This window comes from Patella vulgata, chromosome 5, assembly GCF_932274485.2.
Source record: "Patella vulgata chromosome 5, xgPatVulg1.2, whole genome shotgun sequence".
Taxonomy (NCBI): domain Eukaryota; kingdom Metazoa; phylum Mollusca; class Gastropoda; family Patellidae; genus Patella; species Patella vulgata.
Genome location: NC_065883.2, coordinates 24,908,035 through 24,926,754, shown reverse-complemented (window position 1 = coordinate 24,926,754; position 18,720 = coordinate 24,908,035). Strand labels below are relative to the sequence as shown.

Sequence of the window (18,720 nt, the reverse complement as noted above, 5' to 3'; positions counted from 1 at the left end):
AGGGCAATTAAAAAAAAATTCTCTTGTATATCGGGTAACTTTTATATACAATAATAGTTCACTTCTTAATGATGCATATGTAAGAGCTAAATCTGCCTATCGCAGATCTTTCTTTTGGACTCAAATGTTATATAGGTTAGCAGATAGTTAGCAGATATTCATTCACATGCCAAATCAATAATCAACTCTCTAGAGCATCGAATAGCTGTGATTTTCCACGGATTTTAACACAATCACAAGTTAATAATCTGATTAATAAATGGATAATCGAGACTTTTGTGGAGGAAACAGCCTTTGTTAACCGGTCACGTGACTCCATACGGCTCTACACATCAGTTTACGCCCAGACTCCTTACCTCCACTCCGTTACTACTACACTTTGTTTATTATCGTTACAACGGTAGCAGTGACAATCAGGCTACACTAATTTTCTAACGGCAGTAACTCCGCTCTCTGAATGACGTAATTTGACTGAAATGTTCAATATATCCCCTTTTCACTAACTATTTTGTACCTATTATAGTGAGAACTTTCAGTTCTTTGTCGAAATCTTACATTATGCATCTTTAATATAAACTGGCTAATAATTAATTTGTTACAGCTATGTTGCGTTGTATATTGAGGGAAGAATTATAGACATATAAATTGAATCATACGTTAGTCTCGAAATAGTTTGTGTCGAGTGGACGTGAAACCCCACTTCTCGCTCTCTACGATAGCTGTACCTGGTAAACCACTCATGTCTGTTAGTGTATATAGAGGTCAATGGCCTTCGTGCTTGCGGGAAGGCCGTCTGTATTGCAAAAAAGTGTACATATAACTGGTTAAAGAGATCGCCAAGAAATATTCATTTATTAAAATCGGGGTTTAACGTCCTACTGTTCTGCTCCCCGACTGGGCTAATGAAGACGGAATACGCCATACAGTGTGCTGTGAGGGAAATTTTGCCCGGACAGCGGCGCTACGGCCTACTCTTATATCGAATTCAGGGGATCTTTTACGTGCACGCCAATGTGAACACGGGCCTCTATTCTGCACAACTGACAAGTGGGAACCACGCCAAAGCAGGGATCGAACACGGAACCTCCAGGTTAGCGAGCCAACGTCTTACTCGCTGAGCCACAGTCACTCTCGGTAGCTATATGACAACCTCGACAGGACAAACGACATTTACTGAGCTGTCGATATTGGCATTAAAAATTATCTACTGATATTTTATTTTTCTGTTTCAAACATTTTGACCTTTTTATATAATGGCGATGATATTTATAATGTACTAAATTCTACATAAGTTATTAACCCAGTTTCTAAGAGTACTGATAAAGTCTGATTACCCCCTTTACTTTGAAGATTTTTATCAACCATATACTTCAGCTATATATATTATCTTAATTAAGATACATCCAGCTAGTCTGATTAACAAATTGGTTTCTTCATATATATAGCGACCACGACATGGAACGAACGCAATGATCAAGAAGTTATAAAATGTTATCAATTATTCTACGAACGTCATCTGCCTTCTTCACGACATTTATTACTGCTCTGACAATTTCGCTTCTCTCTAAATGGGTCGAAATGAAATGAAATGGGGTTTAACATCAATTTTCTATACCAACCTAATATGCAATGTGAAATGGGCTGAAAATTTACTCTACCGGTGGTGCTGTGGCCCACTGTCAAGGGATCTCTAAAGTGCAACGTCTATGATGACCACAACAAAATTAATTGCTTACACATAAAGCAAATTGATTTGAAATCAGGTACAAAATGCTCTTTTCGTCTCATTTGATGACAAACAAAACATACCTTTAACCACTTTTCAGAACACAAACATAATATAATATGCAGTTGGGCAATTAACTTGTGATGTTCCTAATGGAATGGATAAAAAAACAAGTTGATCAAAATATGAACGCATTGTAATTAAACAGAATACTCATTAAACACAGCTAGCTAGATTATAATTTACAAAGTGTTAGCTATTAATACCATAGCGTGTAAATTGTTACTCACTTTCAATTGATCCATATCCAAGATAGTATCATTACTGACAGTTTATTGATTAAATTTGATCACGGAGCCTATAAAAGCCCCAATATCAACCAAGAAACCGTTGCTTTTTTGTTAGTATTCCTGGATAGAGTATACCGACAAATAAGTTGTGGGATTGTGGAGACAACGGTATCCCCGTCAGCATCTCTGTAAAACTTTACATCGATTTTATTCCACTGTGTTAATCGTTGCTGTGTCCTCGCATGGTTTATATTATTATTTGGTATCTACTGAAGCATACCCTTAACTATAATTGAATTATTAATATGCCATACTTTTAACGCTAACACAGTCCAGCATATAATTTTATTAGGCACAGGTGATAGACTAGATGTTGTGCTTATTTTACATACAGATGTAATAAATATTTCTGTATCGCAGTTGTTCTAAATAATAACCAGCGTGTTTCTTCGCCATTATTGTGAATCACTCGGGCAAGACATTTTTGTTTTTGACGTTAAACTTGTTTTTTGCGGTGCTCATTAGGAGTTGCAAACTTCCATCATGTAAGTATGTTAAATTAATTTTCTTTTTTTGATTGTTTAATAACTTGACATCGGTTCTTTTAAAATTTATTTTAAGGCATTCAACTTTTGTATGATAAATTCATATTGAAAATGCGGTTGTGATAGTTGTAACTGAGAACTTGTAGACATTTTACATTTTCTTAGAGAGAAGATGCTTCTTGGAGGATTATTAACCTGTAGTATCATGAATATGTTAAATAATGGACATACACCGTTAATCTGGTAAATTATATTATCAGATTTTAAGATGTCATACTTGTAAAATTTAAAGATCTGGTAGCTATTTCTTGAGTGTTTTATCTTAGATTTATAAAAAACCCATTTAAATTATAGTAGTCTTCACGCCCTTCTATTAATTACTTAAAGATTCATTATGTAAGATTGAGATAAAGAGTTGACAGTTATCGCAGTTTTTTAAAAACATAATGAAAAAGGAATAGATAAGAATACTTGCTACCATTGTTACGGTAATAAACAAAGTCTCGATAACAGAAAGATCAGCAATAGGCAGATTTAGCTCTTATATAATGTATCTTTAATGAAATGTACCAATTAACTCATGTTAAATGTTTATTATTTCCTAACTTTACTATAAGCAGCATCTTCCTTATCGGCATGTACCCCCTCAATGTAAGGGAATACATTATAAACCCCAAAAAAATTCAAAAAAATGAATGGGGTTTAGTGTCCTACTTTTCTGCTCCGTTTGGGCTAATGCAAACAGGCATACGCCATGCAGTGTGCTATGAGGAAATTGTTTTACCCTTACAGCGGCGCTACGACCTACTCTTATTTCAAATTGCAACTGTCAAAGGTTTTTTTACGTGCATGCCAATGTGTACACGGGACCTCGGGTTTTCGTCCCACCCGAATGACTACCCCCAGTCCTACACCACGGACACGGGGGGGGGGGGGGGGGTCACGCCGCAAAATCTTTCTCAGACAACACCGGGATCGAATACGGGACCACCACGGCTTCGAAACTTCAAATAAAAAGTGAACTAGTTTTGCAAGAAACAGTAATCATATCCTGCCAAGTACAGGGTCACATCTCCGCCCTTATTGCTAGTATAAATATTTTTGAAACTAACTGGTAAGTCTCTTTGTCTATAGCGGGATTGGATGGCCGAATGGTTAACACGTGCGCGCTCTATCATAAGGTCTGTCATTGAGTCAACTGACGTGGTTTCTATTTCCTACTTGTACATGACAAGGAGTAGGGTCGTATGTCCAACCTTGTGGGTTTTCTCCGGGTCCTCCGGTTTCCTCCCACTGCTAAATACCCCTACGCGCAAGCGAATTATTGAAATAAAATCGAACCATGTGTTAGTCCCGAAATGACCTAGTTTGGGTCGAGTGGACGTCAAACCTCATTTCTCTCCCTCTCTTTGTCTATAAGAAATAAAATTCAAGGTCTCATATATACGTACACGCCAACGAGTACATGGGTGGATCTAGGTTTATCGTTCCATTCCACCGACTAGACACATTGCTTGCTCTTGCCCCACACCCTCGTCCTTTCCGCGTTTGTAACAATTAGTTGCAGGAACTAATATAACGCCATTGGTTACTTCTATATTGAGATAAGCTGTTCTAAGCTGGTGGTCTGAGATCTTTCACCCATCATTGGCTTGATAAAGGGAAACTAGGTTGGAAATTCACGACAAAATATCCCGGCGTACACCGGGATCGAACACAGACATCCTGCTTACTGAGCCGGGAAGCCATGGTGGCTCTTTAAGTAAGATGTTAACTCGCTAACCTGGAGGTCCTTGTCAGATGTGCAGGAAAGAGGGTCTGGCCTGGGACAACGTATAGTCTTTCGGATTGGACGCAAACCCGAGGTCCCGTGTAGACATTGGCGTGCACGTAAAAGATCCCTTGGTAATTGTAATGTGATATAAGAGTAGGTCGTAGTGTGGCTGTCCGGGAAAACTTTCCCCCATAGCCCAGTGTATGACATATGCCAGTTTTCATTAGCCCAGTCAGTGCAGAACGGTCGGACGTTAAACTCCATTTCATTTCATTTTTGGTTAGTGAGTCAGTTAGTGTCATCTCACTAGATCATTGTGACTCCCGATAAATCAAACAGAACGAGACTTAAAAATGAATTTAAACTATTTTGTCCCGCATCTCCGCAACAGCTGTTTAATTACAAATACAGTTTTAAATTGACACTGTGACTCCCACACAGAAAGCAAAACGTTATTTATTTTAGAGAATATCATATTCAGTATAAACTTATTGCTGATCTGCTCGGCCTAAGAATAAGATATATATCAACAGCATTGTTAAAACGCTTTGAAAACCACTTACAAAATCTGTTCTACTTGTAAATTTATAGTCAATACATATACATATCTCACCGGCTTGGCAGATGTATCTCAAAGTTTGCATAAAATCTAATTTGAATATGCAATGACGTTATATAGAAGCCCTAATGTCTTTCTATGCGACCCAATGTCGCCTTATTACGAAGGTGTAGCAATATGAGTCGCTGGTGAGATGTGGAAAGCGAAAATTCTAAAAAAAACAAACAAACATCCAACATGTGACGCATAGTTGTCTCCTTCTACAGGTTTTATGAGCCTGTATTAGCCTATATTTGTCTCTGGTCATATTTTGTAATCCTTTTCTTAGGACTCACGTTGTGTATTTATTTTTTTATTAGCTGCTATTACGTTTGTCTACCAGAAACAACAGTACTATAGTTACCTGAATACATCTATATATCAAAACAGATTGACATTACAATACTTAAAATAATCATGTCTTTCTCTCCACCCCACCAACTCCCTGATCGAGTTTACTGACGGGCCCTACTACATCATATGGCTCTACAACGAATCAACGGGGTTTACTCAATCCAGATGGTGTCTCTTGAACCTCAACGATATCTCTTAACGAATATACATGTACATGGTATCTGCTTTCTAAAGAATCCGATGCGTGTCTCAAATCTATAGAGTTCAAATCAGTCAAGTAACATGGACAGTGACATTTAGAGCTCTGTCACGCTCAGATCTGGCCATTCACGACTCAGGATCTGTGCAGTTAACTATGTGATGGGTCAATTACACCGAATGATGTAATGGCAATTTTCCATCGTAAGTGTCAGACGTGATATCCCGGTTTTCAACTAGAATTGAATGTCACTCTAATTTTAGCCCAGTTTATGTATCAGCTTAACAATCATTTCAGTTTGTCTATGAATATGGAACCAATAAACGGCCAAGGACATAATTAATACAACGCCCATATTCGCCTAACGTAATTATTCATATAGTTAGCATAAACCACCCAATATTACTAGAAAGCATTAAATTGGAAATTCTGTGGCACCCTAGACTAAACCACGGGCCGTTTGGGTTAATAATGTACAATTGATTAAAACAAATCTCGACAGTTGTTTACTTGAACTCTATTAAAAAAATCCCAAACATTTAATATAAATTATTGCTTTGTGGAAGTTTAACGTGGTCTACTTTCAAGACTATAGTCTCAGACTATTCTTGAAAACCCGGATCAACAAGAAAAGTGTGAAATACTTTGCTGTAAAATGAAATAAAATGTGGTTTAACGTCAATAATTCAGTTCTGAATTGAAAATGAAGTGGGGTATAACGTCCTACTTTTCTTCCCCGACTGGGCTAATGAAGACGGGTATACGCCATACGATGTGCTACGTGGAATTTTTTTTCGGACGTCGACTTACCAAACTCGGTGCCTGGGCAAACCGCGACACCATCTTAACATCGAAAAAAAATTGATTGCTATCTATTATGTGTTTTATTTTTCTGTAATAACATCATTTTTCGACAAAAATAACAAATTAATTATCTTATAACATACTAATAATAATTTTAGAATAACAAGACAGTAACAAAATAGCGAAAATGCTTTCACTACAGCCCGTAATGCTAGGTTCCCACCATCACGATCACGATTTTGAACTAGTGTAGCAACAACGACCAGCAGTTATCTAAATCTTAAAGATACATTATGGGAGATTCGGTAACGAGTTGGCAGTTCTCACTATAATAGTTAAAAACTATATAATGTAAAGGCAATTTGGTGAAAATTCCATTCAAATTGATCCACTATGAACCGAGAACTAAGCGACTGAAATTCCCATAAGCCTCGGTCATCATTACTAAAGTCAGTACGATAAACAGCACAGTCTCGATTATCCATTTAATCGTTTAATAGAGAAGGAAAGTTATGCAGTAAATCGGCTTACAATCCACTAAAGATCGCAGGCTAGTGCTGGCATCTAGAGTTGATTATGGCCTGGATAGGTTAATTAATATCTAATTAATAATTTAGATAACATTTCAGGCCTAAAGAAAGACCTGAAATAGGCAGATTTAGCTCTTGCATAATGCATTTTTAAATAATGCAATTGTTTGTTGGTTTTTTTTTTAGACAAATCCAATATTGTTTTTTAGATGCCATGGTTACGAGTATCATGGGCTCATTAACCGCTGCTATACACTTTCTATGTTAAAGTCAACGACTCAGTGCTGACTGTTAATGAATCTTTAAAGGACAATATTCGTGCCAGTCATTATCACATATGTGATAGAGCTGGTTAAACACATTCCAAATATAATTTTATCTCAGAGATCATTGCTACGATAGCTGAGTAATACAGGTTTCCTGAATCGGAAGTGACGAACGCCAAAGGAAAACACGAGTCACCTCTCTATATAACTGACTGATGTGACGAATGATAACGGATATACGGGCGAATTTCTGCTCACTAATAATTCCTTCGAAGACCAAAAGTTGTTGTGTGAGACTGTGAGAGGATATCTGACAATTCATAAAAAGAATTGACTGTCACTAGATAAGTGAACACGAAAGAAAAACAGAAAAAGTCCGTGCATTACCATGTTTTTATAAGGTATAGAATGAATATAAATAAGGGAATGTACGGAATATTTCTATTTTTCTCGTGTTCTCTTATCTAATGACATTCAATTACTTTATTGAATTGTCAGGTATCCTCTTACAGTCCCATATAACAACTTTTGGTCTCCGAAGGAATTATTAGTGAGCAGAAATTCGCCCGTATATCCGTTATCATTCGTCACATCAGTCAGTTATATAGAGAGGTGACTCGTGTTTTCCTTTGGCGTTCGTCACTTCCGATTCAGAAAAACTGTATTACTCAGCTATCGTAGCAATGATCTCTGAGATAAAATTATATTTGGAATGTGTTTAACCAGCTCTATCACATATGTGATAATGACTGGCACCAATATTGTCCTTTAAGTTTCAAAGTCTTCTTCCCACTACAAAATCAATATGTTCTTTTGCATGCTAATCTCAATTTATATGCGAATTATGTTACACTCATATATTCCACGTCATCTCCGATTATTATTGGTTTACGACCCTATTGTTTAAAATCGCTTGAAATAAAACTCGGTGTGAGATTTGAAAAAAAAATCGAATTTTCTGTTTTACATTGTTGTTGCTAAAATAGCGAAGTAAATGTAATGTGTGTGAATTATTCATGCAGTAAAATATTTCAATATAAACAACTGATGAAACAGACCAGAACGAGAACGTTATGTGATTCTGTAATATTGTCGTCAACCTTAACAGGCTTAAAGACCACCTCACACAATGCGATTGTCTTTTGATACGGTATTCTGGCATGTTATGACTTATAGTGGCATGGGGTGGTACTTTTTAAAAAAACTGACTGTAAATCATTAAATGATGCTTTCTGGAGTATACCCCTTTACTAATTCATAAAATAAATGCAAGTGAAAGATTAAAAAAGGGCCCGAAAACTAAAAAGAGCCCCCCCCCCCCAAACTACGCGAGAACATAAACTTCTTTAGAGTCTACGATAGTCACAGGGGCAAGGGCTTCTTGGGCCTGGGGCGCCGATATACGTGCCTCACTTCGGAGAATGATTTATGGTGCTCTCCCCCCAGAATATTTTGGAAAATAGGGTTTGCAACTGAGGAGAGGAACTATGAGAATGACGGAAAATTTCAATTTTGAGGCTGAATTTGCGATATTGGCGTATTATGATATTTTGATATGAACATCATCTGAAGGAATTCATTCGTGGTTGCCTAAACAATGTCACTGGGAATTATGGGCGCCAAGGATCTCGTCGTGGGCGACCCACCAATTCAGCATTATAGGCGCCCTTCCGGGATGAGACACCCCACCAATCGTACCGTTTTGGGGACCCCATTGATCTAGTCGGAGGCACCCAACCAATCTCACGCTGCAATATGTGCGACTCGACAATCATATATTGTTATTATAAGGCGTCCCACCAATCATGTCATTATAGGCGCCCCTTCGCGATAAGGTACTCCACAGATCACGCCATTTTGGGCGCCCCATCAATTACGTTGTGGTGTTAATCGTGTGATTCAACATGAGGAGCCTCACTATTTGCGGGGCGCCTCATATATAACGACATGTTTGGCGAGGCACCCATAAAACCAAGTGACATTGGTTGGGAGCCCCGCCAATCTCGTCTTTGGTGCCCAACCAATGTCACTCGGTTTTATGGTCGTTGGCTTCGCATTGCGTCCTATTAAAGGGCGCCTTCATTGGGGCACCGATTTTTTTCAAAGGTGGGGGCAGCTGCCCCCCTTGGCCCCCGCTAGCTACGGGCCCGTCAGTCAACAAATTTGTTAAACATTCTACAATAGGCTATTTACCTCCCTTATTACACTCTCTGACAGAAATGAGTAGATCTCGTACATGATAATATATATAAGAAATAAAACGAATAATCTAGCCAATGAACTAGATACGCTCAAATGTTGACAACTCATCCAGACTAGTTCACCAATGCTTCATTCAAGGATCTTGTTGTATATGATTGAATTGTTTATAAGGATTGAGATATAAACCTTTACTGGGCCACATCCTAGGAAAGAGAGGCGTGGTTTAACGTCTGCGTGACACAAACTAGGCAATTTCGGGACTAACACCTGTTTTATTTATTTATTTCGTATTGAAAGACATGAGATATATTTCTGTTTTGTAGACTAACCTAAATAAAGTACCGACTGAAAATATTTTAAAAATTAAAATATATTCGATATGGTTTTAAAACTTCATGCAATTTTAAAAGGAAGCGTTTTGATTGTGTAAACAGAATTATAGAAAACCTAAGAAAGAAAGACTATTTGTCGTGTTGTTTCTATTCTCTAGAGTTATGGTTGATAATTCAATTAGTAAATGAATGCATTGTTCTATTTACATAATCGATACACATGAATATACAGGTCCATTACAGAAACAAAACCACTGGAATATATTGAAACTTGTCTAAATGTCTTCTCAACCTCATAACCGAATTTGGCCGAGAATGTTCATCGTGATTTTCCCCGCTTGTCAGTGCTGCTGAACGTATAGTCCTTCGGATGGTACGAAAAATTGAGGTCCCGTGTACGTACGTAAAAGAATACTTGGCAGCTGAGAATTCGATATAAGAGTAGGCCGTGGTGACGCTGTCGGGACACAATTTTCCTTTAGTACACTGTATGGCGTATTGACCGTCTTCCTTATTCCAGTCGGAACAGAACAGTAGGACATTAAACCCCCATCTCATTTCATTTCAATTTCAAAATCTCATAACTGACAAATTGAATACTTCTAAACGCAGTAAAAAAATAATGTATTAATACTTTCAAAAGTAACAATAATATACCATCACGTATTCATGACCTTCTAGAAGTACATGTATGACTCTTTCAACCGCTAACTAATTAATTTGAAGATATTAATATGCTTTTGATTAATTATTCCTTTGAAAACTATTGGTTTTTTTTTTCAAGATACAAACAATATTTGAGTAAATTAAACACAGGTCTTTGATGGATAATGAGGTAATAGGTATTCGTTAGTATTGGGTAATATTTAATTAGTATTGGGTGGTATCGGATAGTTTTTAATTAGTATTGGGTGATATCGAGTAGTATTTAATTAGTATTGGGTGGTATCGGGTAGTTTTTAATTAGTATTGGGTTGTATCGAGTAGTATTTAATTAGTATTGGGTGGTATCGGGTGGTTTTTAATTAGTATTGGGTGGTATCGAGTAGTATTTAAATAGTATTGGGTGGAATTGGGTGGTTTTTAATTAGTATTGGGTGGTATCGAGTAGTATTTAAATAGTATTGGGTGGAATTGGGTAGTATTTAAATAATATTGGGTGGTATCGGGTAGTATGTTATTAGTATTGGGTGGAATTGGGTAGTATTTAAATAATATTGGGTGGTATCGGGTAGTATTTTATTAGTATTGGGTGGTATCTAGTAGTATTTAAATTGTATTGGGTGGTATTTCGTAGTATTTAATTAGTATTGGGTGGTATTGGGTAATATTGAGTAAATCATTCTGGCCGTTTTACTAAATCAAAGGTAACCCTATTTTGAAGGAGCTAAATCGCTATTCTTCGGCACTTAGAAATGGGCAAAAATGGGTTGCAACGCATATAATAATGCATTATGAATGTACAAAAACTGATTTACATTCAATCGGGTCTGATTTTACTGTAATTTCTAATTAGTTATGTTCGGCGAAATACGCGAAGAATCCCAATAGAATGACAGCCTTTGGTGTTTGGTTATTCCAGTCAACACCGGTAGTATTTTCCTGTGTGGTATGTTTAGCCTCGTTCATCGACTCGCTTCATTAAAAATGGCGCTCAAAAGCATTCTGGCTCGCGATTCGTGTGCCAATTTTAAAATTTTCATTTCGTCTGATATATTGGATATCAGAAGCCCACCCTTTCACGGTAAGATAACAACATCATTGCTGACTTAAATTGACCAATAAGTTATGTTTGCAATGTTGAAGACTGTGGCTGATATTTAGTTAGCGACTTGTCTCCTTAAATAATGTCAATTCCGTTCTATTTGGCATCAAAGTCAAATATTAGTTTTCTACACGGAATTATATTTTGGCAATGTAATGAAGTTAAGACACGTGACTAATTTTATGCCCGTTTTCATATTTGTTGCATTTAAACGTAGAACTAAAGTTATTTCGACTTCACGTCATATTAAGAGACGTCATTATACTTTCGGTGGCCTACACTACACAAAGATCTGACAAGTTGTAGCGGTAGGTCGCGTCAGCGGTCACATAAGCGACTTCTGACCCTATGACGTCAGCCATTTGATTACTCAATCAGCATTGATGTTTCTAGTGGATTACCCACAGTTCCGTGCAAAATACGCCTAAAGCTCGCTGTAACATACCGTTTTATTGGCTAACCACTCACACCATACAGAACACATCAATGATAACAACTCTTCCAGATCCTAGTGTAGTAATGACAAGTAAAACGACATTTTGAACTTTAAAAATAGAAACGAAATAGGATCTGTGTTTTAACCAGATTGGGCTGCAGTCAACGACTTGTTTTAATGAGACAGAGCATCAATAAGATATTTGTTGTGATATGGAAGTATAGCATAAAGACGCATAAAATATGTATAAACAAATAATCAATTCGAAAAATTACCAATCAATGGTTAAGAAAAGTAGGAGGTTAAACCTCATTTCCTTTCCTTTCATTTCAGTTCACTATTCAATGGCTTCATATTAGGTACATCTCTAAGAATGCACGTTATGATTTGTTGAAATGACAATTCCTTCTACCCCCTCATCGGGGTGAGTGTTAGGGTTATTTTTTGAAAATAACTTAGTTTAACGTTTAGACTTAAACTTAGGGTTATGATATGTTTGGTAAATTTTGATTTTTTTTTGAGAAATCAAGTTTAGCAATTGTCATAGTCTGTCACTATGCAAAATTCCTTCGTCTTTCCGACTATCTTCAATAGCTCAGTTGGCACAGAAAAGCAGTCCTTCATGTTTATAAAATTGTGCGGGAGCCATAAAAAGCTCCTGATGCCTTGAATATATGCAGTTTAAAAGTAAACAAAAACTGAAAGTAGTTTATTAATCTCAATATTTAGGAGAGCGATTTAGCTAATTTGCGCGAGTCTTTAATGACTCCTTCGAAGGAAAGCCGACGTGTGTCGAGAGAAGCAGAAGCGAAAGCTCCCCTTAAACGTGAAGGACTGGAAAAGTTGGACGTTAAACCTCATTTAATTCATTCATCCCTGGCAGCCGATGTGTAAAATAAATGTCATATTATTATTACTGTAAATTAATCAACAAGTGTAATAGAAAATATTCGTTATTAGTTAGATTCTTCATTGTACTCACCATTAAAAGAAGGCTAAGTTAACCTTTAAAGGGTGTGTAACTATATTCTTTAGAAACTTAAAATAGATGAAAATGAGACTAAAAAAGCACATTTTAAAATGCACGCGGTGTCTTAGATATTGGATATTAGAATCCCATATTTTCACCCTAAGACAACAACATCAATATTGATTGACACAGGTCAATTAATTCGTTTTGATGATTTCGAAATTTATGAATAATATTGAGTTAGAGGTTTTGCTCCCTTAAAACATACCGTTCAAACAAACATATAATGGTTTCCCTAAATGTGACACACTAGAAGATAATTATTAATAAATCTTGAATTAGAAAATATTGTAGAGATGTCACTACATTAGTTGATTGATTGGCATGTTGATATAAGTGAATGAATTATTGGATCACCATCGCCATTACGTTGGAGTGTGTGTGTGGGGGGGGGGGGGCGGAGGCGGTAGGGCTTACCTCGCGACCACTCAACTATTAAAGTAGCATTATTACTTTCACAAAAAATAACCAATTATATTTATTTAATATCGTATTACAAATAAGCATTGGCTCACCTGATTACGCTTGACCAACAAAGTTCGTCTATCAAAGCAACAATTTTATTTTTTTGGGTAAATAATACGAAGCATCATTGAGTCAACTGGCGTGGTTCCGAATCCTCGGTTGTACGTGACAAGGAGTAGGGTCGCCTGTCCAACCTCGCGGGTTTTCTCCTGGTCCTCCAGTTTCCTCCCACTGCTAAAGACCCCAACACGCGCAAGCGTGAAATAAAAAATGAGACCATATGTTAGTCCCGAAATGGCCTAGTTTGTGTCAAACGCCATTTCTTTCTCTCTCTTTCTTTTGGGCTCATCTTAAATTTAAATGACATTGATTTAACTGGCAAGGATTTGTTGGATGTTGTCCTTTTTTCACACATTTTGGCAGATAAAATATTCCAGTCGGCGAAAAAAAAATCAGAATAAGAAAATTTTTTAATAGAATAATTATCATCCATTTTAGCGGGAAAAAAATGAAAGCCAGTGTGAGCCCTGGTAATGCCAAAAGTAGAAATATAGTTTACTTATTAACTTGCTCCCTATATCAGAAATGTTATTTTTCAAAATTAAGCTTTTAAACATAGCAAAACAAAATATTTTAATCTCAGTGGACACACAAATAGAAATCTTATGAATAAAATAATTTAGCTTTTTTTAAACTGATCCGAACAGTAACAATGAATTCAAATATATTGTCGCACCAGGTGGTATTAATGATAAATTATGATCCCAAAGGGTCCCTACACCATACTAATGCTTTAAACCTTTATTTAAATTGAAATAAAATGTTGAATTGGGTAAACTGACACGGATGCATAAAACAAATTAAAGGAATAATCTCTCGGGGAAAGTTTTACATAGATATGGGCGGCTGTTTAAGACTTTGTACGAGTGTTATGCATTATAAGCTGAAGAACAAAACAAACCTGTGCGATGAGCACACTGTTTAGATAGAATGCGCCCAATATAGATATTCATTATTCTTATTAAACTATGCTTAGTGGAGATTATGGTTATTTTTTCCATCCCTCCAAATTCTGGTTAAAGATTCTGTACTGCGAAGCCGAATGAGAACTCATTCCATATATACAAGACGATGTTGTCTTTAATCTCACTGTCCATTTATCATAAATATCGAATTAAATTCTCGGATTATCCACTGCCCACGTCTTTTTCCGTGGTTTTTATCTCAGAAACTGGTGTACGTTTAAGCTCACCATCAAATTTATGAACATATACATCAAGCGCTCCCTAACGCTGAGGGATCAGACAATCTTCGCGTGCAAACTTTGACGTCACTCGAGCAGATATCCATAATCGTCGAGTTGACGGTTAGGGAAACCGTTACATTTTTGTCCTGTATGCATGTTTTTCAGAGAATCCAGTATTTTTCTTGTAAGATTGGATGTTTCTACTTTCCATACATGTATATAACAAAACTGCCATTCTTTTATTGGAAATAACCACCCGATAAATACTTTAGTGGGAAAGTAACTTTAATGGACCCCTAAATAAAAATCCATTAGCAATTTGGCATTTACAATTCACTTCGTAATTAGGGTTTCACACTGCGTAGCTTGTGTGAAACACTATTGTTTTTGTTAAAATTATTCTTATTATTATTCTTATTATTATTATTTTTTTTTTTTTCCAATTTGATTGTATCTCAGAAACTACTTGTCGGATTGATTCGATGTCTTCGGTTTTAATGGAAAAGTGGGTGTGACTTAGAGATTAAAGCTATTTCGAACGTTCTGCGACAATGCGAAATGTCCGAAATCGTCGAATTTGTCGATTTTTGAAATATTGCCGTAATATTAACAATAATCGTCGGATTTTAACATTGGATACATTTTGACATAGCCAGAGACAAGGCACATAGCCACGGTTCTTTAGATTTTTGATTTTCCACGAATCGTCGGAGATATTAGGCGCCAAATTTTGAAAATTTAAATTTTTACAAAAAACTTTTTTATTCATGAATATTTTAATGTGGTATTTTACCCAGGGTTAAAGAGTCATCTGATTTGACCAAAAATGGCACCATTATTTGTCATCGTAAATTTCCTTGACCCCCATCGGCTAATTCAGTTTTTCAGTCCTGGATTAATTATTTATTGCTCGATTTGTATAAAACAAAGTTCATATGCTCCGTAATCCAAAATGTCATTTTTTTTGTTACCGGTAAAGTTACCTTTCGGCAACGGAAGTGACGTAAATTTAGCAAAAACTACAATTTTGACAGTTCGGTACCACTTTTTGAAAGCAAATATAAAGGCGCAGAAAACATCGGGCTCAGTTTTTTTAATTTCGATTTCGTTTTCGGGTCATTTTGATTTAAAGGTGAAAAAAGGTGAAAAAATGAGCTATTTACAACCCATTCAGGCTTTTCATATTTTAAAATATTTCTTCGCAACTTTCATAAACTTGTAGCATTAATCCATACGAAGAGAATCTATCTCAAAATTAGTTTGTAATATGAGCAGTTGCCGAGAAATGGTCAATTTTGCATGAGTCACTCTTTACGCTATTGTGTCTGTAAAAGAGTCAATTATTATTGGATTTTCATAAAAGTGACACCATTTGATGCATAATGTCAATTGTGACTAGTTCAACTCAATTTAACATTTTCCATGTCACCGGAAATGACGAAATTTGGGTAAAAACTGTATTTATAGCCTTAGAAACAAATAATTTATTGAAATGAGTCGTATTTGTTGTTTGTTTAATATTTTGATATTTGATTCTAATCAACTAATAGAATGAACCCATACGATCATATAGGTATCACAAAATAGTTTCTAACTTGTTCAGTTGTAGAGAAATAGGTAATTTTCAACAGGTCACTTTTCAAGGTTTTTTGTCCATAAAAGTGTCAATTATTATTCGATTTTCATGAAATTTTCACTATGTGATACCTAATGCCATTTACGATTTCATACAAGTAATTTAAGATTTTCATTATCACCGGAAGTAACGTCATTTTGGCAAAAACTGTATTTTTAGCTTTCAAAACAGATATTTTATTCAAATGAGTCTGAGTTGTTATGTTTTTAAAATTATGATATTTGATTCCAATCAACAAATAGAATAAACCCATACGATCATACAGATTCCAGAAAATGGTTTCTAACTTGTATGGTTGCAGAGGAATTGACGGTTTTCTACAAGTCACTTTTTAAGGTTTTTGGTCTATAAAAGTGGCAATTATTATTCGATTTACATAAAATTTTCACCATGTGATGCCTTATGCCATTTCTGACATATTTTAACAAATATATAAAATGAATTGATATTGCTGGATTTGGTTGATTCGGCGTCCATTTTATTTGATGTGTGCAATGATGAGGTGGAAACCTGTTTAATGGTTTCATTGGTACCGGAAGTGACATATGTTTAGGGTAACGTGGCACCGGTGAAACCCGTCATTACTGCATCGCAGTTCTAGTTATATAATTATTTTTCATCTATGATTGCATTTGCTTTGAAGCCAAATTCAATTTAAAAACAGCCCCGAGATAATTTATTCCTATAGACCTTGACATGTTATAGAATTAAAGGAGCTAAACCCCTAAATCAATATTTTCGATAAAAGTCGAAATTAAAATCACGAAATTCAATATTGGTCAATTTTATTCAAAATTGATGTTGTTATCGTTCTGTAAAATATTAGATCCTAATACCCAATATTTAAGACATAACGAACATTTTAAAATCAGGACACGTGTCGTGTATTTCTATGGTTTCGGGCGTTATTTGTAATGAACAAAGATAAACATATCCTACAAGACAATGCAGAAGTATTTAGTAATAGCTGATTCATAAACGACAAAATACTAATAAAAAACGTGTAGAATGCCTAAGCAGGCATTTGTACTGTTCAAGCATTAAAATTACAATAAAAAATTTAAGAATTGAATATAAATCACTTTATGTACATTTTAGGCACATTTTAGTCTATTTCAAAGTTATTGAGCCATACGGCTTTTAAGGACTGTAAGCCCCGACTTACTGCAAGGATCTGTGACGAAAATAAATCTATCCCCAAACTTTAAATGCAAAGTATTTACAAATTTATACAAACAATTCGTTCCACATTTTGTTCTGTTTTATATCCCTCTTCATCTCCACCTAAAGACATTTCTTTTAATCAGTAAGGCCAAACAAATTTTATGTTCTCTTTTTTGGGGGATCTTAATAGAATAAAAAGCCACATGCTTAAAATTTCAAGACTGAAAAAAATTTGGGATTGAAAGCTTTTAAACAGTTCAAACAAATACTTTTGGTTTTTAAATTAGTTTTTGTTTTTTGAAATAAGACGAAATTTGTAAAAGGTGTTCATGAAGAACAGAAAATCAAATTGATGTGGCCTAATGCACAGGCTGTGATTGGTCAGGTCTAAATATTAAGGCCAACTGTGGATTTTGTCAAGGTCGTGAGATATGAATAAGGTTAGGGTACGTGATTGTCGAACATATGGTCGGTTAGGTTTATCTCTAGGTTTAGCGCTAGCCTTGTTTACATCTCGTGACCTTCTGCAGTTGGCCTTAATATTTAGACCCTACCGATGTGATTTGTCGACAAATGTGCACTTCCTTCACAAACCCAGAACGTAATGACATTAATGAAGTGACGAACAGGATAAACGGGACGAAAAGAACCTCGATTACCTAGACACTAGATCTGACAAACATGATCTTAGACTAGAATAAGGATTAAATATTTAAGAACAGACCTACAATCTTTCCACGTGCGTGCTACCTTTGGGACATTGGTAACTACGAGGCCAGCTTTGTTCCCATATCCATTTGCATTGAACACCGTTGTAATGTCCGACAATATTTCTCGAAGGTCACTTACATATAAATCATTTATAGACCAGACTTTATTATTTGATTACTGAGTAAATAATTTCAATCGAACTTCTTTCTAACTTTATTATTGAGACCATTTTCCTGCAGTCAGGGCGTTCACACATGACCACGCTTTTAACGAAATGAAATGAAATGATGTCATCATGTCTTTCGTTACTTTTAAAGACTACAGTTTGAAACACGCAACCGGCATAAACTACAATATTTATTTTATTATCAGTTTACAATAGGAGCAATGATTATTTGCCCGATGGGAAATCCTTAATTTCGGTTCTACCACGTGGCCTTTATCGAACTAGTAATACATGTTCTCACGTTGAACTTATGCGTTCGTATTCAAAATTAAATGTAAAACAAAATGCAACTCAGCCAATCCATGACAAAATATCATCAAGAGGGAGATACTTCTACCTGTCTTTGGGTGGGGCTAGATCTTAGGGTTGGGATTAGCGCTAGCCCTGTTTACATCTCGTGACCTTTGACTAAACTTGAAGT

At 35.9% G+C, this 18,720-nt stretch overlaps 1 protein-coding gene across 1 annotated transcript in view; it reads left to right on the top strand.

Annotated features, from left to right (window-relative positions):
- The first annotated feature begins 2,172 nt into the window (after positions 1 to 2,172).
- LOC126820871 (amiloride-sensitive sodium channel subunit alpha) overlaps positions 2,173 to 18,720 on the top strand; it is a 110,180-nt gene continuing 93,632 nt past the window's right edge. The window contains exon 1 of the mRNA XM_050549010.2: positions 2,173 to 2,561. Coding sequence (XP_050404967.1) covers positions 2,560 to 2,561 — 2 coding nt within the window. The 5' untranslated portion in view covers positions 2,173 to 2,559. The remainder of the gene's footprint in view (positions 2,562 to 18,720) is intronic.